Below are 24,127 nucleotides of genomic sequence, written 5' to 3' on the forward strand. Positions count from 1 at the left end.
CTTTTTCCCCCTCCCTTCCCTCCCTCCTTCACCCCCCCCCACCCACTCAACGTTCAACATATATGATACATTAAACCCATGAAACAATGTCATCACACAATGAAAATAAACAAGAAAATTGTGTCATCTACTTTTACCCACTGGGTCAGTTTATTTCGTCTTCTTCTCATTCTGTCATTTTAGGTGGTGGAGGTCCGCGGTAAGACTTCTCTGTTGTGTTCCATATACGGTTCCCAAATTTGTTCGAATACTGTGATGTTATTTCTTAAATTATATGTTACTTTTTCCAATGGAATAAATTTATTCATTTCTATGTACCATTGCTGTATTCTCAGGCTATTTTCTGATTTCCAGGTTGACATAATATATTGTTTTGCTACAGCTAAGACTATCATAAGTTAAATAAATGGGACCCAACAGTATCAGATAGATGTTTTCGCTGTAAGAAGGAAATGGGAACAACAGTATATGCAATTTGGGCATGTGAGAAAGTGGAAAAGTTTTGGGAAGATCTAAATCATGTATTAAATAAAATCACAAAAAGCAATATACCAAAAAACCCAGAGATCTCTCTTCTAAGTAATACAAGAAGTAAAAAACTTGGACTCGATTTGGATGGAGCAACTAACCATAACTTGAAGCAGCTGTTTATTTTCTCTAATTGTAATATTGATTAGGGTCATACAGAGGATATTTTAAGCAATCTTAACTGCAACATTACAGAACAATCAAAAATGATGCCATTCTGAGAATCTAAATCCTCCAAAAATCTAGTCTTCCAAAAGCAGACTTTAATGTTGAAACCATTCAATAGAAGAGAAATTTGAGGCCATGCAGGCAATACAAGACCAGCTGATTGCTGTTGTACTCGGTCTGTAAGTGCTGAATATGTTCTTAGTGTGACAAACTTCAAGAGGACTACTTTTGTAACAATTTTCCATTCCTTATATTTGTTTCAAACCTCCTCCAGTACAGCTAAATTGAAGACCTCCTTTCAATGTCACAAGATGTATCTGAGCAGAGAAATCAAAATTACTCAGCGAATTAAGACCCATCTTCAAAGGTGATCTGTAGCCATAGGCCACTTTTACATCAAGATGAATTGGACATCACGGTCAGAAAGAAATTAACCATATAACCACTTACAGCACAGAACAGGCCAGTTTGGCCCTACTAGTCCATGCCGTAGCAAATCCGCACCCTCCTAGTCCCACTGACCAGCACCTGGTCCATACCCCTCTAGTCCCCTCCTATCCATGTAACGATCCAGTCTTTCCTTAAATGTAACCAATGATCCCGCCTCGACCACGTCTGCCGGAAGCTTATTCCACATCCCCACCACCCTCTGTGTAAAGAAATTTCCCCTCATGTTCCCCTTATAATTTTCCCCCTTCAATCTTAAACTATGTCCTCTAGTTTGAATCTCCCCCTTTCTTAATTGAAAAAGCCTATCCACATTTACTCTGTCTGTCCCTTTTAAAATCTTAAACACCTCTATCAAGTCCCCTCTCAATCTTCTACGCTCCAGAGAAAAAAGCCGCAGTCTGCACAACCTTTCCCTGTAACTCAGACCCTGAAATCCTGTCAACATTCTCGTGAACCTTCTCTGCACTCTCTCTATTTTGTTTATATGTTTCCTACAATTTGGTAACCAAAACTGTACACAGTACTCCAAATTTGGCCTCACCAATGCCTTGTACAATTTCATCATAACCTCCCTACTCTTGAATTCAATACTCCAATTTATGAAGGCCAACATTCCAAATGCCTTCTTCACCACACCATCTACCTGAGTATCAGCCTTGATGGTACTATTTACCATAACTCCTAAATCCCTTTGTTGCTCTGCACTCCTCAATTGTCTACCATTCAATGTATATGACCTATTTAAATTTGCCTTTCCCAAATGTAGCTCCTCACATTTATCTGTATTAAATTCCATCAGCCATTTCTCAGCCCACACCTCCAGCCTTCCTAAATCACCTTTTAATCTACGGTAATCTACCTCACTGTCCACAACACCACCAATCTTTGTGTCATCTGCAAACTTGCTTATCCAATTCTCCACCCCTACATCCAGATCGTTAATATATATTACAAATAATAGTGGACCCAGGACCGAACCCTGAGGAACTCCACTAGTCACCGGCCTCCAATTGAACAAACAATTTTCTACCACTACTCTCTGACACCTCCCATCCAACCACTGCTGAATCCATTTCACTACCTCTTTATTTATACCTAATGCTTCCACCTTTTTTCCTAACCTCCTGTGGGGAACTTTGTCAAAAGTTTTACTAAAGTCCAAATAGACAACATCCACAGCTTTCCCTTCATCAACCTTTTTTGTAACCCCCTCGAAGAACTCAATCAGGTTTGTCAAGCATGATCTACTCCAGACAAAACCATGCTGATTACTCCCTATCAATCCCTGTACCTCCAAAAATTTGTAAATAGCATCCCTCAGAACACTTTTCATCAACTTGCCCACCACAGACATCAGACTTACAGGCCTCTAATTCCCAGGTTTGCATTTGGACCCTTTCTTAAACAGAGGAACCACATGCGCCACCCTCCAATCCTTTGGCACCACCCCTGTGGCCAGTGACATCCTAAATATCTCTGTTAATGGCCCCACTAACTGTCCACTAGCCTCCCTGAGTGTCCTAGGGAATATTTTGTCCAGTCCGGGAGATTTATCCACCTTTATCTTTTTTAACACAGCCATCACTACCTCCTCGGTTATCCTTATATGCTTCATGACCTCCCCACTATTTTTCTTTACTTCAACTGGTTCAACATTTTTGTCCCTAGTGAATACCGAGGCAAAGAAATCATTCAAAATTTCTCCCATTTCCTCAGACTTCTCACTCAGCCTACCCTTGCTATCTACAAGGGGTCCAATTTTATCTCTCACTAATCTTTTACTTTTAATGTACTTATAGAAACCCTTTGGATTTATTTTTACTTTGTCAGCCAAAGCCTCTTCATGCCTTGTTTTGGCCTTTCTTATTTCTTTCTTAAGATTCCTTTTACACTCCTTGTAGTCCTCCTTCAACTTCTCAGCTCCCTGCTCTTTATACCTCTTGTACACCTCCCTTTTTCTCCTAACCAAATTTCCAATATTCCTCAAAAACCAAGCCTCCCTATGACTTCCAGCCTTTCCTTTGATCCACACTGGGACATAACTACTCTGTACCCTCAAAATTTCTTTTTTGAATATCCTCCATTTTTCATTAACATCCTTACCTGAAAATATCCTGTCCCACTCAATACTCCCCAAATCCCTTCTTATTCCTTCGAAATTTTTAAGTAGGAAGCACTCATCTTCACTCAAACGCAATGCATCACCTCCTGGCTCTGGCACCTCCCAGCTCCTTTTTAACGATTTCCTTTAAATCTACAAATCTTCACCTGCATGTATAAAAATAATTCAGCAGTTTTTTTTTGCTCCATATTAAAATAAAAGTTTAATGAAACTCTTAAGGTAAGCAGCTCTCTTAACTGAGTTGTCAGATGTGCTTTCAGATGTGGTGTAGAGGTTTGCTCCTTTTTGCACTCTATCTGGCACTGTACAAAGGTAAGACCCTTCTGTTACACCCTCTGTGACACCTTGGCTAAGATCACAGCAGTCACCTTCCCAGTGGACCTATAGCTTTGCTTCCTGGAGAATTTTACATGTATTAGTAGATCATTAACTAATTTCCAAATTTAATTTATAGAAATTGTTTTATGTGTGGCCAGGAAATGTATAGCAGTAACATGGAAATTTGACTCCCCTCTCCTCATTGATAAATGGTCTTCATCTTGAAAAGATCACATATAATCTTAGAAAAGGATATAGCACCTTCCTGAAAATTTGGCAGCCTTATCTAGAATATATAGGCATTTCACTGACAGCACACAGGGATGTTCTGGCTAGCCAGTAGACCTCTGTAAAGACACAGCATTGTGGTAATATCATGTCTCTGTGTGTTTCACTGTACGCACTGACAATGGGATTGTTCTTTTTCTTTGTTTAATTGGGTTTATACAGAAAGGGTAGGGAAGTGGAATTCATGTTTTGCATTTTGTTTCATTGTTAAATATACTTAAAAATGAAAGTAAAATATTATTAAGATAAAGCAATTCTCTTAACTGCTTCTGTTAAGTATGCATTTTGGAGATATTTCTTGTCACACTTAATTGTTATCCCTTCATTTACACGAGCACGATCAAAATTATGTTATTGAAAGGTGGTTTAATTTTAATTTTATAAATAATGTTTGCATAATTTGCTTAATCTGATCGCCATTCTATTTGGTCTTAGGTTAAAGTCACTCAGAGCACCGAGTTCCATTTGGAACCACAAACAATCAAAGTCCTGCAGAGAGGAGATTACTTTGGGGAGAAAGCTCTGGTCAGGTTAGTTTAACAGAAACCCGAGGAAGACATGCTCATCTTTAGTCACCTGTGCTAAATGTGGGCAAAAATTGTCAATCCCTGATCACATACTTGGTTATATGGTCTTCAGGGGAAACCTAATGCATGCCAGCCAACCTTTGTAAAAAGGTAAATATTCTCTTCCAAATATTTTCATCTTATGGTCAAGATACGTGCATCAAATTTCCAAAAGGAACATTCTCGGAGGATTTCATCTGCCAGATGAAATAGTCCAAATTGTTCATTGAACAGCCAGGCACTGCTGGTAGTTAACCGGATGACATCAGGGTAGTTAACCCTAATGTTAACTTACTTGACTCAGCAAGATTAGGGTTAGGACATGTATGCTTGTACGCCATAGCACAGGCACAAAAATATTCATGTGGCTTATCAAATCTCGCACCATCAGATCCAAGGATTGTTTCTTGCTGTTATCAGGTTCTTGAATGACCCTTAAAATAGCAAAACGGTGTTGCCTTTACTTCGTCCCAACTGATTTCTCTCTCTAACTCTGCACTTTATATTTTATCTTACTTGTTTTATTATGTATATGTCAGCTTGCAAAAAAAGAAACTCCAACACTGCACTTTGGTACCTGTGACAACGAATTTAAAGTTGAAGTTGAAGATTCTCAGAGGTAATAGAGGGCAATAAATAAAATATATCAGCAGTACTCTACAGGTGTCTCATTAAATCCCAGGCAGTACTTTATTTCCACTCATTTATCAGACCATAGGATATTGGAGCAGAAATAGCCATTCAGTCATGAGCTGATCCATTTTCCCACTCATCTCCACTGCCTGGACTTCTCCCCATAACTTCAATACCCTGGCTAATCAAGAACCTATCAATCTCTATCTTAAATCCACCCCATGACCTAGCCTCCACAACTGCCTGTGGTTCCACAGATTTACCACCCTCTGGCTGAAGAAATTCCTATGCATTTCTTTTCTGAGGTTTGTGCCCTCTTGTCCTCTCCCATCATGGAAAACAGCCTTTCTTCATCTACTCTGTCCAGGCAAAATGATTAAAGAGATCCTTCCTCATTCTCCTAAATTCCATTGAATAGAGTCGAAGAGCTGTCAACCCCTTCTCATACAATAACCCTTTCATTCCTGGAATTATCCTTAAATGACGGGCCCAAAACTGCTAAGAGAACGCTAAGTGAGGTCTCACCAGTGATTATGAAGTTTCAACATCATATCCCCGCTCTTTTTCACTATTCTTCTTGAAATGAATGCCAACATTGCATTTGCCTTGTTAACCACCATCAGAGTAAATTATGAAGGTTGCGGATCACAACCAATTGGTCCAATGTCTGCCACAAAATAATTAAAGCAAGCCAGGCACTGTGATGATATCATCACAGGCGGGAAAAGTGATGGCCAAGTGAAATTTGCATCAGGGTGAACCACAGTGGGAAGTTTAAAATTTTCAATTTAGACATACAGCACAGTAACAGGCCATTTCGGCCCACAAGTCCGTGCTGCCCAATTTACAGCCAATTAACCTATACCCCCTATACATTTTGAACAGTGGGAGAAAACCGGAGCCCCCAGGGAAAACCCAAACTCCTTACAGACAGTGCGGGATTTTAACCACGTCCCCGATCACTGGCGCTGTAAAGGTATTGCGCTAACTGCTATGCCAACCACTCTGCCCAAACAGCGCCTGGCCTACTGTCCTCATGAGGGTGTTCTGAATCCAAAATCAGTAAATATATTTAAAGACCAGCAAATTTTGCTTTTTATATAAATTTTGTGCTTAAAGGATCCAATTTCTAGACATTTTACTCCCAACAAAATTAGAAAAAGCAGAAAGGTCAAAAAGCTCACAGGTTTGCAGAATATTTACCACCTTGTTTTCGGCAGTGTAAAATTCTAGTTGTCTACTCTGCCTTGTATAAGAAAATGCTTGGCAACACTGTCATCCAAGCTTCACCATAATATACATTCGAATGCAGTTCCCTGCAGGGCGCATGACTGGTGAGATTCTCCTATCCCCTTTGTACTTCATACAAACCTCATTCATTTTACAGAATGAAAACCGATTAACAAACCAGTAAAACGGCCCAGGTGGGAAAGTCTGTGGGTTTGAGTGAAGGTTTTAGTTTGCTACTGCCTAAATTATTCTGTTTGAAAGCACAGCGTTGAGTTGACAGGCTGATTCAAAGCAGTGATTGATCTGTTTCTGATATTTTTTGATATTTTATCTTTCACAGTGACGACGTCAGGTCAGCTAACATAATTGCTGATGAAAACAGCGTGGAATGTCTTGTCATAGACAGAGAGTAAGTATCGTAGCAGCTGGTTATGACTCTAGTTAGCTGTCTATTGATTCATTAAGTCAATATGGCCGTTCTGTACTTTAGCTTGATTTTGCTCTATCTGTTGACCTCAAGGATAGGCTGTCTTGCCTGGATAGTAAGGAGGAAAAAACCCAACACCCAACCCCAACCCACCAAGTTTCCCCTGCAACCGTGTCTGCCTGTCCCGCATCGGACTCGTCAGCCACAAACGAGCCTGCAGCTGACGTGGACATTTACCCCCTCCGTAAATCTTCGTCCGCGAAGCCAAGCCAAAGAAAAGAAAAAAATGCCAAACAAAGTTTTTCATTGTACCTCGCCGCGCATGACAATAAACGATTCAATTCAATAGTTCTAGAAGAAAGGCCATCTTTGCAGCCTTATTAAGGGCAATTAAGAATAGAAAATAACAGTGTCTTTGCCAATGCCATTCAAGCCTTGGGGATGCAATTTTAAGAAATTCTTTTCCACTCGATTCTTTTCTTTGGCTTGGCTTCGTAGACGAAGATTTATGGAGGGGGTAAAAACTCGATTACTATTACAGTAAAGCCCCTGGTATCTGTCACCTATGGGTACTGTTAGATGGGGATAAGTGCGTTTTCTGAGAGATGGTCATAACAATGCATTAACAGTTTAAAAGACAATAATAATCTTCCGCGCTTGCACTGAACAAACTTCACTTGCATGAATATATAAATCTGAAAGCCTTTTTACTTTTTATTCTGTCATGTTCTTTGAAATCATTTAACCGTCACTTCATCTGTAAGTTCCGCCCTCTCCATGGAGTCACTTGAAAGATGAACGATAACATTATGGATAATTCATCCCCACACCCCCCCCCCCAAGTTTACAAATAAAGCCTCTGACTGGGTGACTCTAACTAAACAGGAATAAGTAGAAACTTTAAGGGAGTCACCTCAATGGTAAGCGGCTCTGACTCGCTCTTCACCCTGGGCAACAGCATGGCTGTTTCAGACAACTTTATTCAAACAGCTGCTATGAGCAAATCACGACTTAAGCCCTCCGCTGGCTGAATATTTGTTCCAATCTTCACCAAAGGTTCATGCGTTACTTCAGAAAATGATTACTTTTACAATTTTAATCTTACACAATTTTACCCATTAATCTATAGTTATGTACTTTAAATATTTAAATTTACTTTCCTTGATTTTTGCCAGTTGCTTGAAGTTTGGATACCAGGGATTTTTACTGTAAATATTGTAGATAGCAAGGAATTAATACATATAGTGCAAATCATTTACACAGACAGTTATAAAACGTACTGACAATTAACTTGGAGAAATGAGATGTGCATTTCAAGCAATGCTGAACTCACCCCGCACCACCTCTAACCCCATCGAAGAAAGAATCAGGAACTTGGGGATAATTCAAATGCTGCATTGGGAGGGGTTTTCAAAGAGGACAGTCAAAAGGTGGATAATTTACTCCATTGTAATTCACAGGGGAACAATTCACCCCCTTCCCCCCCCCCCCCCCCCCCCCTAGGAAGATGCTTCGTTCCGGTTTGGGAGAGCAGCAAGCATGCAAGATTAGGTAGTGATCACAGCAACGAAACCACAGCAGCCTGGGCAGCCGGCCCATTGTGGAATTCACAGGCATCTGTTCATTGTTCCTGCTGAATAGATAGTTTTACTATGATTTGGAAATGACTGTTGCACTTTATGCTAAATTTTGGGGACAAATCAGTTTTTAGGGTTTTTTGTCTGAAGAAATGATAGATTACATCAAAAGTGTAATGACTTTCTTCATTGCTCTGGTTCAAGGAGTTAACATTTCAGGTGCATCATTCAATAACAAATCTCCTATATCCTTGCAGATAAATTTTCATTAAACAAAATTGCTCGAAATAGGAACATTACATGTCTGAAATTTGAGTTTGTGGAATATCAGATTCCGTGAATTTAATACACTTCCTCGAAAACGAAAAACATAATCAATCTTGTTTACCAGTGTCACTTTGCAGGTCACAGGATTATGGTGTGAAAGTGTTGTACAGCACAGAAATGGTAATGGTAAAGGTTCCATTATTATCATGTAATACCACATTTAGAAAGTAACATACATGAAACTTTAACTTTTGTCCAACGTAAGGCAGACAGACCAGTCGCCACTTTGTCCAGTGCCAATTACAGCACCTGGTTTTTCCAGCAGTCTCTCCTCCAGCCTTTTGGGCCTCTCTGTTCATGCTGTCCTTTACCCCCATGTACGACTTGCCAGCATTTGGGTCGAATACCTCTCTATCGTGCCTCTTGAACTGATGGTCTAAATGTCTTAAACAGCGTAATTGTATCTGATCCACCACTGGCTCTCATTCCAGATATCCGGCATGCTCTGGAAAATGTTTAATCCCCTGATCTCCATTACAATTCCTACCTCTCCCATTAAAACACTGCCCTCTTGCTTTTGATAACCCGACCATAGTGTTTGTCAATAAGAACTTAACATTTTCACAGTGGAAGTATTTTATCTGTGTATATTTATATTATGTATTTCCGTTGGATCTGCGTATCTGTGCTTCCCCTCACCTCTCACCTTAAATCCGGCATTTTTGCGGAACCACCCAGTTCCCACGTTTGGCTCCAATCTGCTGAAGGGAATTAATACAGAAAGAAAATCAATTTTTGGAGAGATAATATGTTAATGCATTAACTATTCTGTTGCATCTGACAGAACATTCAATCAAACTGTTGGTACATTTGATGAACTCCAGAACTACCTCCAGGGCTATGTGGCAGAATTAGCAAGACACGATGAGAAGAGACATGGAAAGTAAGTTGTGCTAACCATCAAAGTTGCATGCAAAAATAAATGTTGAAATGCCAACATAACAAGTTTTACGCATGGGACTCAACATATTTTGATGTATTTACATGCACCCACCACCTCCTTAGGCAGAGGAATGTGATCTATAGAATATTAGTGCATGGCAAGCTATTATTCTGCCTAGTCTCGCTGACCTGCACCTGGACCATGTTCATCCATACCCCTCCCATGAATGTACCTGTCCAAATTTTTTAAATATTAAAATTGAGCCTGCACTTACCACTTCAGCTGGCAGCTCGTTCCACACTCTATGAAGAAGTTCCCTCTGCTGTTCTCCGTAAACTGGAAAAAAAACCCTGCTTGCATTTAGTCTGTCTCGTACAGTGGCTTTCAAACTTTTACTTTCCACCCACATCCCACTTTAAGTATTCCCTGGGCCATAAGTGCTCTGTGATTAATAAGGGATTGCTTAAGGTGGTATGTGAGTGGGGAAAAAAAGGCTGAGAACCACTGCTCTAGACCTAATTGTTAATAATTTGTTTGAAAAAAATTGGCCCATTTCCTTTGGAGTTATGAAACCGTGCACATAACGAGTTAATTAGGTCAGATTAAAACAGTGGTTTTCAAACATTTTCTTTCCACCCACATACCACCTCAAGCAATACTTGAATGTGAGTGGAAAGAAAGAGTTTGAAAACTACTGATATGGTTTATGCCTCATAATTTTAAACACCTCGATCAAATCTCCCTGCATTCTTCTACACTCCAGGGTATAATGTCCTAACCTGTTTAATCTTTCCCTGTAACTCAGCTCCTGAAGTCTGCGCAACATTCCGATAAATCACCTCTGCACTCTTTCAATCTTATTGATGCCTTTCCTGTAGTTAGGTGACCAAAAATGCACACAATACTTCAAATTTTGTCTTAACAATGTCTTGTATGTTTTTACCATTACATCCCAACTCCTATGTTCAATAGTTTGATTTATGAAGTACATATGTTTACATTCTTTATTAATGATTCATTTGTTAAGAAACTTTTAAAAATTTCTTTATGGTCTTGTTTAATCATGCACGATGGGTGAACCATGACCACTCCGAGTTACAACCAATTTGACGGCCCCACTTATGGTTGTAAGTTGGAGACCACCTGTATAAATTGGTTAAATACAACCTACTACGCACAAAGATATATTGACCATCCATAGTCAATCAGTGACAATCCAAATACTTGTAAATCTGATCTCTTAGAACACCTTCCAATAACTTACCTACTACTGACATCAGGCTCACCCACCTATAATTTCCTGGGTTATTTTTGGAGCCTTTTTTAACAATGGAACAGCCTAGACTACCCTCCAATGCTCTGGCACCACACCCATAGCTAAGAACATTTCAAATATATCTGCCAGGGCCCCTGCAATTTTTACACTAGCCTCCCTCAACGTCCAAGGGAATATCTTGTCAATCCTTGGATTGCTTGCTTTAAGTCATCAAGTATCTCTTCCTCTTTAATCCATGACCTCACTGTCTGTTTGCCTCACCTCCCTGGAGTCGGTTCGAGTTTCATATGTAAATACCAATGCAAAAATATAAGAACTCCCCCCCCCCCATCTCTCCCGATTCCATAAATAGTTGACCACTTTGATTTTTGAGGGGATCATTTTTGTCCCTTACTATCCTTTTTCTCTTAATATACCTGTAGAAACCCTTAGAATTTGCTTCACCTTGTTTGCCAGAGCAACTTCATATCTTCTTTCTTAAATTTATTCTTGCATTTTCTCCATGTTGCCTATACCTGGTATACACCTTTCTCTTCTTCTTAACCAGATCCCCAGTATCCCTCAAAAGCCCAAGGTTCCATTATGTCTGTTAATATTGCCTTTAGTCTTGACTGAAGATACAAATGCTGTATTCCCAAAATTTCCCCTTTGAAGGCCTTCCACTTACCAAGCACAACTTTGCCTGAAAACAACTTATCCCAATTCACATTTTCGAGATCCTTAGTCATTTCCTAAAAATTGGACTTTTTCAAAACTAGAATTTCAAGTCAAGGTCCAAATCTATTCTGTGTTGCACTGAGGTAGCAGCAAACAAGCACAAAACTCGAAAGAATGTACAACAGGCTTTATTCCAGTAAAAGTCTGAACACCAGTTCATGCTTTGGTGTCTCCCTGTGTGTCTGGCTCTGGAGGGGCCGGCACAGGTTTATATTCAGGTCGGCTGATTGACAGCCAGCCAGATGGAGTCACCCCCTTAGGTGGTCTTCCTGCAGGTACAGAGATCGCCCCCTGCAGTGGTTGTATCACCACATATTCTTATATATATAAAAATCTTGAAATTTACGGCATTATGATCACTGTACCCAAAGCGTTCCCTACACACCTTCTGTTGCCTGTCCTGTCTCATTCCCTAATGGGAGATTGAGTCTTGCACTCTCTCTAGTTGGTACCTTGATATTGTATATTGATTTTTTTTTAAACTTTCCTGAACACATTTGACAAAATCTAAGCCATCCAGCCCTTTTGCAGTATGAGAGTCCCAGTCAATATGTAGAAAGTTAAAATCACCTACTATCACAACTTTATATTTCCTGCACCTGTCTGCTGTGACCCTGCAGATTTGCTTTCCCAATGCTCACTGACTATAATACAATCCCATTAATGTGGTTGTGATGTTTCCTTTAATGTAATAAAGAAACTTTGGTTCTTTTATAACAGCTATACTTTATTAGCTACAGTACTCAGGACTTCGTGGAAGCATCCATTTTGAATCTACTCCTAGCTGCAACAACTTGTCTCATATTCCCTCTAGAGGCCAGGACCACTACTATCCCTTTCCTTGAGATGTTTAATCTAACAACATGACACACTAATATTGTATACATTTCAATTTAAAGTTCAACACAAAGGTAAAAATGAACATCAGCAGCACAAACTTTTCAAGTGTGCAGTTATTTTTCTTTTAGAGATTCAGTCTGGCAGGTGCTTTGATAACACGTGTTGATCTTCTTAACATTGGTGCTTGTGTTGGCTCTGCTGGTCCAGGCTGGATCCTCTGCATTTGTCTGTTCCTGCAGTGTCTCTTGCATTTTCAGCAGGCTCTTTCGATTCCTCCTCAGTATTTGACCATCCTCTGTTCTGACAGTGAAGGATCTTGGATTTACTTCCTCCAGAACGGTAGCCATTTTGTCCTGTGTTGGACCAATGGCATCGTAAAAGAAAGCACGTCAGTATCTCAACTTCCTCAGAAATTTGCAGAGGTTTGGTATGGCAATTTTCTACAGCAGTGTGATAGAAAGTGTGCTGACTGTCTGGATCATGGCTGGGATGAGCATAAAATCCTTCAAAGGTTAGTGGACACAGCCCAGGACATCACAGGCAAAACCCTCCCCACTATTGAGTACATCTACAACAAATGTTGTCATTGGAAGGCAGCAACAATAATCAAAGATCCACATCACACAGCATATGCTCTGTTCTTACTGCTACCATCAGGAAAGAGGAATAGATGCCACAAAATTTGCACCACCAGGTTGAGGAACAGTTGTTACCCCTCTTCCATCAGACGCCTCAACAACAAAGTCAATCAGGAACTCAGTTAAGGACTCTTATTGATTTTCTTTTGTTCTCTCTGTATTGCACAGTCAGCTTGTTTACATTCATTATCTGTTTACAGTTCTTTTATTTGTTTACATGTTTACGCTGTGTACAGTTTATTTTTGCACTGTCAATTAGTGATAATTCTGCCATGCCTGCAGGAAAAAGGAATTGCAGGGTTTTATGTGATGTCATGTATGTACTCTGACAATAAATATGAAATCTGTATCTTTGATTGTCACTGTGTCATGTTGACCCAGTGGCCCTTAGCTTCTTGCTGACTTATCATAGTTTCCTTTTTGACTCCATTGTGAACACTTTTGTTTCCATTCGACATCTTCAACATCTCTGTTTGTGTTTGGGTCTGCAGAGTAGGGAAGTGTGGTGTGTAGTCTACGTCCCATCAGAAGCTCAGTGGGTGATGCGTCATGTTCAAGTGGTGAAGCTCTGTAACTCAAAAGGATATGGATCTGAACTACTGTCATGTGCTTTCTTGAGCAACTGTTTAAGTCTTTTCTCTGCTTTACCGTTTGGCTGTGGATGCCGAGGAGTTGAAGTCAAATCAAATGCATCTGCAAAGTTCTGGAATTCTCTACAACTGTAGCATGGTCCATTGTCACTGTAAACAATTTGACGAATTCCATGTCTTGAAAAGATAAATTTCATATATTTGATTGCACAAGCAGCAGACATGTTAGGAAGCAACACAATTTCCCCATAGTTCGATAGATAGTCAATAAGCAGCAGGTCACGTGAAACAGATCAGTTCCAACGTTCTGCCATGATTCTGCTGGTAAGACAGTTATTATCATGGGTTCCTTTGCGTGATGTTTCAAACAGGTCTCAGATCTGGAAACCATCCTGTCAATGTCAGTACTTATCCCTGGCCAATAAACAGTAAATCTGGCCCTCCTCTTGCATTTTTCCATTCCAAGGTGTCCCTCATGCACCCTTTTCAGCATCTCTTGTCGCAAGAGACAATACTCAGCTCAGCTCTGATGTTGTAGTAATGGCTGACATTCACCGCTAGGCCATCCTTCATTCATATTCTACTTGACCTTCTGTAGAACTGTGTCCTTTTCTGTTTCAGCTGCATCCTGCTTGGATTTCATGTCAGATACAGAAAGTGATTCAATAGTCAGGTTCACATGGACATTCATGCGTGTCTCTGTGGAACTCTCATTGTGTGTTTCACTCTGTGTCGTTGCACTGGTTAATGCATCAACTAACATAATAAGTTTCTCTCATGTGTATACCCTCTTGACAAGGCTTATATTTTCACATGCTTTGTCACCAAGCAATGATTCATGTCCATTTGGGACTACTGCAAACCTGAGGTGGTGCTCTTTATCTTCAACTTTCTCCTTGAGTTTACATGTACATTTCATATCAATACTCTGTCCATTGTAGGCTTTGAGCTGTACAGGATTTGCATGGATGTATGGCTTTATCTTCATTGTCCTGTCTCATGCTCACAGATTAAATTGACCTTTGCTTCTGTGTCCAGCTTGAAAGGAATATTTGTTTCATTTGTGTGCAATGACAGAATCCACTTATCCGGCTCATCTCTGTTCATGCTTGGCTGTTCAGTCCCTGTTGATTTATAGTCTTTCTGCACTAACGTGCTCATGAAGAGTGCATCACTGAGAGCAGTTTCTTCTATAGTGTGTACAGTATCTTCTATAGTGCGTGCACTTTAACTTTTAAATTGTTTCCATTTGGAAAAAAAAACATTGCTTTTTGTAATGATTCTGCCCTTTGCACTTATTGCAGACTTTTCCATAGGCTGGGCATTGTTTTGGTGCATGATGAGTGCCACATCATTTACAATTGAATGTCTCTCCACCTTTTTGTTGTTTCCTAAATCTCGTTTTTTGTTTATGTGTGTGTCCAGACACTGTGGCTAGGACTATGCCTACGATTTCACTGGCTTTTGCACTATCACTAAACTTTTTCACGTGCTGCAGAGCTAATTCACTGGCATGGCACATCTCCACAGCTCCAGCCAAGGTAAGATCTGTCTCTCACGGCAAACTCTCTCTCACTTTCTTATCAATAATCCTGAACACAATTTCGTCACAAATCACTGAATATTGCAGCAATCTGAAATTGCATGTTCTTGCTTTTAATTTCAAGTCCATTAAAAAGGTTTCAAAGCTCTCTCCCTGCAGCTGCGTGTGCAGGCAAAACACATATTTCTCAAATGTTTCATTTTTCTTTGGGGAACAGTGTTCATCAAACAACTCAATAACCTTGTCAAACTTGCCCTGGTCATCTTCCTCAGCAAATCAAATGTGTTGAAACCTCTTGTGCTTGAGGCCCCGCCACACTAAGTAGCGGTACAATCTTCCATGCATCAAGTTTGCTATTGAGTCCAATGGCTTGCAGGTACAGCATAAATCATTGTTTGAATAACTTCCACTTGTAGTTGACATTTCCAGACCCATTTACAGTGTCAGGAACCTTTACATTCTCTATGTTTTCTGCTACTATCGACTGATTCTCACTCTACACACTCCGGGTGTTTCTTCCATTCCTGGTGCTATGCTCACTCCTGGTACCATGTGATGTTTCTTCTACTGTAATAAAGAAACTTAGGTTCTTTTATAACAACTATACTTTATTTGCTACAGTGCTTATGACCTTGTAGAGGCATCCATTTGGGATCTACTCCTAGCTGCAACAATTCATCTCCAACTCCCTCTAGTGGTCAGGATTATCACTAGCACTCTATCATTACAGAGGTCATACCTTTCCTGTTCCACAGCTCCACCCATGTGGCCTCAGTAGGCAAGGCCTCTGGTCCATTCTGCTTGAATACAGCTGTGATATTTTCCTTGATGAGCAATGCCACTTCTCCCTCTTTTATCCCTCCTGATCCATCGCATATTGATATAGAACTGAGGGAAGGATTGGTGATCATGTGTTGCTGGATTGACTTTCGTCTCTTCAGTTCAGAGAAAGTTTACCTTCTTATCATACTCTGAGTAAAAATCTCCCAAGTCAAAAGATCTGAAATCAAATGAATAATCATAGGTTTGAAACCTTTACTTACTCTCTCTCTCTCACTCTCTCTCTCTCTCTCTCTCTCTCTCTCTCTCTCTCTCTCTCTCTCTCTCTCTTTTGCAGATTCTTCCTGACCTGCTGATTGTTTCCTCATTTTCTGTTTTCATACAAGGGATTCATTCAGGATTGAGATGAAGAGAAAGCTTTTTCACCTTGACAATTGTGAGCTTGTTGAACTCCCAACCACAGAGAGTTGTTGAGGCCAGTTCATTCGTTATATTCAAAAGAGATGGATGTGACTGTAGTGCGCGTCGAAAGAACCAAAGACTTGTTGATCCAAACCAAGGCTTTTATTAACTAAAAGACTGGAGCATATCACAAGTAGGTCGAACAGTCCAGAATGACCTGGTCTGGCTAGGAGCAATCCTTTAAGACCTGCCAGTAGGTGTGGCTACACTCTCAGCCAATCACAGTCATCCTACACTACCATCTGTACACATTGGTGATAGAATCTACTATCACAGTGGCCCTATTGGCAAAAGGGATCAAGAGGTATGGAGTGAAAGCAGGAATGGGGTAATGAGGTGTCATGATCTGCCATGTTCATATTAAATAGTGAAGTAAGCTTGTAGGACGGAATGGTCTACTCCTGCATCTACTTTCTATGGTTATTTTATTCCATTTCTGGTTTTGGCATTATTTTACTATTGAATAGTTATTAGGAAAGAAATGGTGATTTTTTTACTTCCTGCACAACACTTCTCCAGGGGTCCTGCTTTTAGCAGTCGCTAGCACAAGCCAACACTGGCTGGCACAGATTAATGTTGGCCTGCACCTCTTAAAGAGAAAGGTGCTTTCTTTCTTCAAACCGTTGTTGGAAACCACTCCAAAGGATTAAGATGGATGGCGAAAATCTTGCAGGAAGCAGTTATCTCAGTTTTCTGGCTACTTCATTGTATGGAATGGCAAGGAAGAATAAATGCAGAGATCAAGAGGGCCCCTCTGATTTTGTATCAAACAAGAGTGAATAACATAGTACACTAGGTCAATACTAGACATGAAGCACCTTGACTTAGATCTCCCGCCAAATAATGTTTAATTATTTTCTACATGTGATCAAAGCTTGTGCAGTAGTAGTAGTTTATTTATATAGCGCATTTAACACAATGCACGTTGATCCAAAGCACTGAACATACAATTAGGAATAAATTGGTTGCTATCTAAATGATGACAGGCAGCCAAAATACACTGGCCCAGCCAGCTTTTTACAGAGTATCCAACTTAGAACATTAATTATTTAAACCCTGACCCATTCCTCCCGATAACAGCAATGAACAACTTCCCAATTTCAAATGAATAACTGTGTGACAAACATTCGATTTCAAAGGAAAAGCAGTGAACACAAAGAAGCCCGGTCGCAATTCCATTTGGAGTGTTAAAAAGTCAAACTGTATGTGATAGTACAGATCTATCACCAATGTACATAGTGTATATAGTCACAGTATCTAGACTGTGCTTACAGTGATTGGCTGAGAGCTAAGCCACGCCTATTGTCTGGGCCTTAAAGGGTTGTGTCCCTAGCCAGGTCGGATCATTCCGGACTGGTCGGCCACCTGTGAAGAGCTCCTGTCTTTTGCTAATAAAAGCCTTGGTTTGGATCAACAAGTCTTTGATTCTTTCGACGAGCTCTACACTGTAGCAATCTTAGGACTGATTTACCAGCATCAGCAAGACTAAGATGTTACCGTCTGCCAGCTTCAAAAGGGAAACCACAAGTTTTTCATGATTACTGTTACAAGCCTGGAGGACTCCAAAACCCAGCAGCAATAGAACTTCACCAAGACCAATGGTTAAAAAGTTGCTTTTAATTTTATTTAAACATAATAACAGGATCAACCTTTAACTTATTTTTATTATTAACTTAACCCCCTCCCTTCTAATTCTAAGTTCAGGAAAGTTCAGGAAAGTTCTTTGCTTTTATAGACCTATCATTCACTTCTCACTTCTTCAAGTTCACTGGTATCAGGCAATTCTCATACTGTGCACAGAATTTAACATTTATGATTCTTCACCAGGCTCTGGTGTTTAAAGGTAAATGGTTACTGGTCAGGAAGGTTCTTTTTGGTATCAGGGAGATACTTATTGCCCATTGGGCACACACAAACTGATTTCCTCTAATCAGTCACTTCAGTGTCTTGCCAAAGACACTTGTCCCATCGTGGGTTTTCCAAATGATCACCTCCTCTTCCAGATCTCCACAGAGTTCCTCTTTTTTGCCTTATTTCAGGAGAAACAGTCTAGCCAGCCATTTCCTTTTGTAAGGACTACAAAGGTTTTGAACAGGCTGAACTCAGAACTCACAACCCATCTCCAAAATGGGATTTCAACAAGCTGCTGGCTTGCCATGACTGCAGCCTCAACTGCTTCTGTAGAACTCACTTCTCTCTCTCTTTCTCCAAAAGAGAAATCACTTGTTTGTTTTTTTCCTCTCTTTGCTTGTAAAAACCAAATTAGCTCTCCCAAGGCTCCAAACACAATTTTCAAAAGATCTTATCAGCCTCTGGCTGGTCCTTGTTCCATTTGCACTTCCTTGTGAAGTTCTTTCCAAAGCAGTTCCATTGTCTCTGCAAAGTCACTGGTGCCACAATGTCTCATTTCATCAAGGCTCTTGCATTTTAAATGAGATGTCTTTTTTGTGACGTGTTACTCTCTTTGTGAAGTGTAGCCTAAACTGAACCCCACAATCTATCTCTTTTAAAGACATATTTTACCCATAACTATTCTAACATATTCTGTAATACTACTCCTAATGATCTCCTACATGTGACCAAAACTTGTGCAGAGATTAATACATTTGCCGACACCATGCCTGGTTACATTTTAGCAATCTTGGCCACAATTTGGAGATATGAATTAAAATCTCACCACGACATGGGTATTTATATTTGGTTAATTAAACTAAAAAATTTTCAAAAGCTAACAAGGACATAAATGGATGCAATACATAGAAGTGCTGCAGAATCTTCACAGATCACTCAAGATCCATAGAAAGTCGATGCTTCAGGCCTGACCCCTTCTTCAAGAGTGCCAAAAAATCAGGTTGACACCTGAATTAAAAAAAGGTGAGGTGTGCAGAGGGGAAGGAACATGGGGTAATGGGTGGAGGGGTAAAGAAGAGAGTGAGGCTGGGAAGTGATGGGGAAAGAAATTTAGACAGGCCATTTCGGCCCACAAGTTTGTGCCGCCCAATTTAGACCCAAGTGGCTGGGGAGCCGAAGGAACAGATGCAGAGGAAGAGAGAGAGAGAGAGAGAGAGAGAGAGAGACTGGAAGAAGGGGTTAACAGGTATTTGAGGTCGATATTGATGCAGTCTGGTTGGAACTGGCAAGACGGAACACCACTGAGGAAGGACTGGGTTGTTGTTGAAATCCATCTATTGTGAATCTTTCTAATTGAGGGCCAGATCTCAGCTTCCATTGCAGCATGCGCTGAGTTTGCAGCTCTGCCATCTCAGACTGGTGCTGTCATGAACTTATAGACCAACATTCTATGGTCTATTTACTGTGTTCCAGTAAACCGTTCTTGAACGGAAAGTTGAGATTATTGAGGCACCTCCCTGAGAAAATGGAGTTTGTTCAGATATTCTGTCCAGTACATTTTAGTTTTTTCCAAAAATAAACGTTATTCGCAATAAAACTATGTACAGTAGTCTTTTCACATCCTTAGAGCCATATTCATACATACATTCCATTACTGTACATTGTTACATTAATCCTCTGCCATGTAACACCTTTGCCACTATTGCAACTCCTTGTAGTTACACTCCCCTCTAAACTGTGGGCTGTCCATCATGTTGTATTGCATCAAAGGAGTATCAATATGTAAATTGTTATTAGAAGTTTTAAGTGTAAATGCAGCAAGTTTATTGTCATCCTGGTTTCTTAGTCTCTTGTGTTTCTGCCACCCTCTTGAATGAGGTTAGTTAATTAAATTTCAAACTTGATTTCGGCATCAGATGTGTCACACACACACACACACACACACACACACACACACACACACACACACACACACACACACACACACACACACACACACACACACACACACACACACACACAGGATCACAGGATGGAGTTGCTTGCATAATGCAATACTATAAATACATTGCCTGGATTGCGAGGTAATATTTGACAGACTCGTTTAATATTTAATTGTGCAATGATCAGATGATTATCAAGAGAGTTAGTTGCATTATTGATCATTCACCTTCCATACAGGGGGGTGGCCAGCCTTTTAGTTTTTAATTTAAACATACTGCATGGTAACAGGCCATTTCGGCCTACAAGTACGTACCGCCTAATGAACCTACACCCCAGTATGTACTCATGGGCCAAAGTGGTCTGTTAAATCACCTTAACTGATTTTTTTTTAAAGATGCCAATTGATCCAAAATGAAAATTACAGTAAAACCTCTATATCTGGCTTCTATGGGGATTGCAGATGCCAGATATGTGAATTTTCTGGTTGCCTGAGAATCACTCTCACAATATCTAATTAATATATCTGCATTAAAAATAGACAGTTTAAAAGGCAAAAGACAAAGCAATATGTATTTTGAGAAAAAGCAAATCAGTATTTTAGTACTTAATTATGTAAAGTTTACTTTCATCAGGTAATTCCCATAACTTACAAAATTAAAATTTAATCTTGAACCCTGGTTGATGGCATCGTTACAGCATTACACTAACTGCTATGCTAACCATGTCACCATCATAATGAATCCCTTCCTCCAAGTTTACAGATGAAGCCTTAATTATATACTAATAAAGATAAAGACTCTGACTAGACAGGGATAGAGGGACACTTTGGGAGATTCACGGCAGCAGCACCGGCCGCCTCTTCATCCTTGACGCCACAAATCCATTCAAAAACAACTTTATTGAAATCATTCACACAGCTGCTGCAGGCAGAACTCGACCGGGGCACTCCACTGGCTGCATGTCTATTCCCAACTTCATCAAGGTGTGTTGCTTCACAGAACATTTACAATTTTAAACTTTTATTTAAATATTTATTCATTTAAAATTTTATTTATTTTCTCTCTTTTTTTTGCCGGTTGCTTGAATTGCGGATAACAGGGATTTACTCTACTCACTGATTAACCTGGAACTTGCTGATGCAGGAGTGGATGAAGGGCACCTCCCTTGCCCACATTCAGAGCAGTTCACTTGCTGGCTGAGCTGGGTCCAGGAGCTAATTAGCAAGAGCTGCATGCTGGAAAGCTCTTGCATGCCAGTTAAGGCCCTGACATCAGACATCAAAGTCTTGCCCACTGCTTGGCTGAACCTGCAGAGGCTGTTGAATGGTATATGTTTTTGACATAGTGAGACATTAACTCAAATAACTATTTAACAAATTGAAAGCATAATGAAAAACAAATGTAAAAGACAACTTGTGAAAAAAATTATTGTTTATTCTTACCTTTATCTGTAGATGTAAAATCTCCTGACAAATGAATTAGCTCACAGAACACATGCCAGGTCTCGCGGGGCTGCACCTTTTACATTCTTTAAAATTTAAAATTTAGGCATACAATGCGATAACAGGCCCTTCCGGCCCACGAGCTCATGCCCCCCAATTAACCAACAACCCCAAACGTTTTGAACGGTCAGAGGAAACGCATGGGGAGAACATACAAACTCATTGCAGGCAGCACTGGATTCGAACCCCAGTCACTGGCACTGTAATAGCATGACGCTAATCGCTATGGTAACCATGCCACCCAGATTCCCCAGAAATATTCAGTGGTGGTTCCCAACACATATAAAAATTCCAGGTTTGGCAGTTTAGTGGGTTACTATTGGAGGGAGAAAAAGCAGGCACAAATAAGTTATATTAAAGGACCGTCTGTCATAATCTATTAAAGACATCTTGAGAGACCAGCTGAGTAGGAAGATAATCCAAGGTTGCTTTTCCATTTTAGTTATTTCGATGAAGAAAATAAAGTAAGTAAGTTGGAGTGTACCAGATGATCATTCTTACTTGCTGAATTTCAATCTCATGCACCATTTTGCAAATTTACTACTCACTTAATCCTATGGTATTTAGAAGATAATGAGTGATCCTGGACCACTGGTGTTTTAGTAAGTGAATTGAACCATTAATTGTTATTTATCACATACATAATTTTAATCATGGTTGCAGGATAATTAATTTGATTCCTTACAATAGGAATTTTTTCCACCAATTTTAACTTTTTCCCAGAATAATTTCTGTTTCTAATTTTATTCAACCCACTGTATAAAATGAATCTTTATCTTTTTAATCCCTCATCTTTCTGATCCATCCTGCTTTTCTCAAGAATGTTTCAAGAATTCACGTGAACGTTGGATTATGTGACCGTATTTATTAATTTATTCTTTGATTTTGCACAGAATATCTACATGCAGACAAGAGGAAGAAATTTCTTTGGAAATAATTGAGTTGAAGGAGAAGGTGGCCATGTTTTCTCCCACATCCCCATTCAGAGACCTTGAGATCATCGCCACCCTGGGGGTAGGTGGCTTTGGGAGAGTTGAGCTGGTAAGTTTTAAGCTTATGTAAAATGCAATACAACACTTGGGTAATGGTCATAAAAATGTCAAGGATGAATTTCATTTCCTGTGGACTTTCACAGATTGCAAAATTAGGGAGTATGACTGTTATGAACTAACAACCCTTTTAAATTTTGTTAGGGACTAAAGGGACTTTGTTAGCACTAACAAAGGAACAGCAATGGAAAATTCACCAGACAGTGGTAAATTCAAAATAATAGTATTTATTAAACTATTAATAACATAACATTTCATACTTATCTCTAAACAACCCCAATATGTGGAAATGTAAATGTGTGTGTGTGCATGTAATTAAAGTCATTTTAAAACTTCAGCATCATTGCTTGAAGGTCTTAAATTCTCAGTTCAGAAATAATTATTAAGCGCTTTTAAACACCATATCTTTAGGTCTCTTTAAACTCACAATTCTTTCGAAGAGTTGCCCTTGAGAGATATTCTTTAAGCAGAAGTGACCATCTTCTGAGCCACCAATGTATCTCCTGTGAAAAAGAGAATACAAGTCCTGTCTTCCCAGGATCAAACCTTCTTCTTTTGAATGAAGACTTTAGAATCTGCTTTCCAAATAAAACTGCCCTCTTTATCTGAAAGAGACAGTTAGAAGTAGGCTTCTCTTTTGAAATCTACTTATTCTGTGTCCCCCTTTAATTTGGAGTAACACATAACAGCATCTATTCTGGTTACTGTAATTCAATCCTGTCTTTCACAAGGTTCAAACATCTGTGTGCATCAGTTTGACTTCTAAAACTGATCCAAAAATGTCCGAATTTGATAATATAATTCTCCAAATCATAACAAGGAGGTCAGTCCCAATTCTTGGAAACCACATGACCATATAATTAGACTCCTCAATTATATGGACCTCTTGTCCTTTTCAAAGCCACTCCATATCCATAACAACCTCTGACCTCATCTCTGTTCCAAGAGGCTTAAGTGGTTTGGTCGAAAAACAGATGGCTTCATTCAGCAGTTTTTATTTGAATACATGAATACTTCTTTCTTCTTGAATCAATTAAAGCCCACTTCGCTTCCATTAGCTCTCTCTTCCTAGATGCTGTGACTCCAAAAGGTGACCTCACTTCTGAATGTATTGCTTGGGTGTGTATCACCCTGTAACCAACCTACAACTAACCTAAGACGTGTTTATAAGAAATATAATGGCATATTTAAGTTTGGAAAATATTAGAAATATATCAAAGATTAAAAAGACCCAGTTTGAAAACGGAGAATATTATTATGCTAGTTTTAGGTTGTTTGGGCTGTCCAGCGATGCTCCGTCTGGCTTCCGGACGTTAGCGATCCGATCCAGTTTCAATGTTCTCTTTTGTCGCTTTTTTTTTATATAAGTAACCTCGATTAGAGGGAGCGGTTCGATTAGCATTAGTTTAGTGCTCAGTT

The 24,127-nt window shown here is 39.7% G+C and overlaps 1 protein-coding gene across 1 annotated transcript in view; it reads left to right on the forward strand.

The window, feature by feature from the left end:
• prkg2 (protein kinase cGMP-dependent 2) overlaps nucleotides 1-24,127 on the forward strand; it is a 140,676-nt gene that overhangs the window by 40,135 nt on the left and 76,414 nt on the right. Inside the window, exons 7-11 of the mRNA XM_069923139.1 lie at nucleotides 4,310-4,404; nucleotides 6,644-6,712; nucleotides 9,419-9,517; nucleotides 9,828-9,848; nucleotides 22,568-22,700. Coding sequence (XP_069779240.1) covers nucleotides 4,310-4,404; nucleotides 6,644-6,712; nucleotides 9,419-9,517; nucleotides 9,828-9,848; nucleotides 22,568-22,700 — 417 coding nt within the window. The remainder of the gene's footprint in view (nucleotides 1-4,309; nucleotides 4,405-6,643; nucleotides 6,713-9,418; nucleotides 9,518-9,827; nucleotides 9,849-22,567; nucleotides 22,701-24,127) is intronic.

This window comes from Narcine bancroftii, chromosome 3 (genome assembly GCF_036971445.1).
Source record: "Narcine bancroftii isolate sNarBan1 chromosome 3, sNarBan1.hap1, whole genome shotgun sequence".
Lineage (NCBI taxonomy): Eukaryota > Metazoa > Chordata > Chondrichthyes > Torpediniformes > Narcinidae > Narcine > Narcine bancroftii.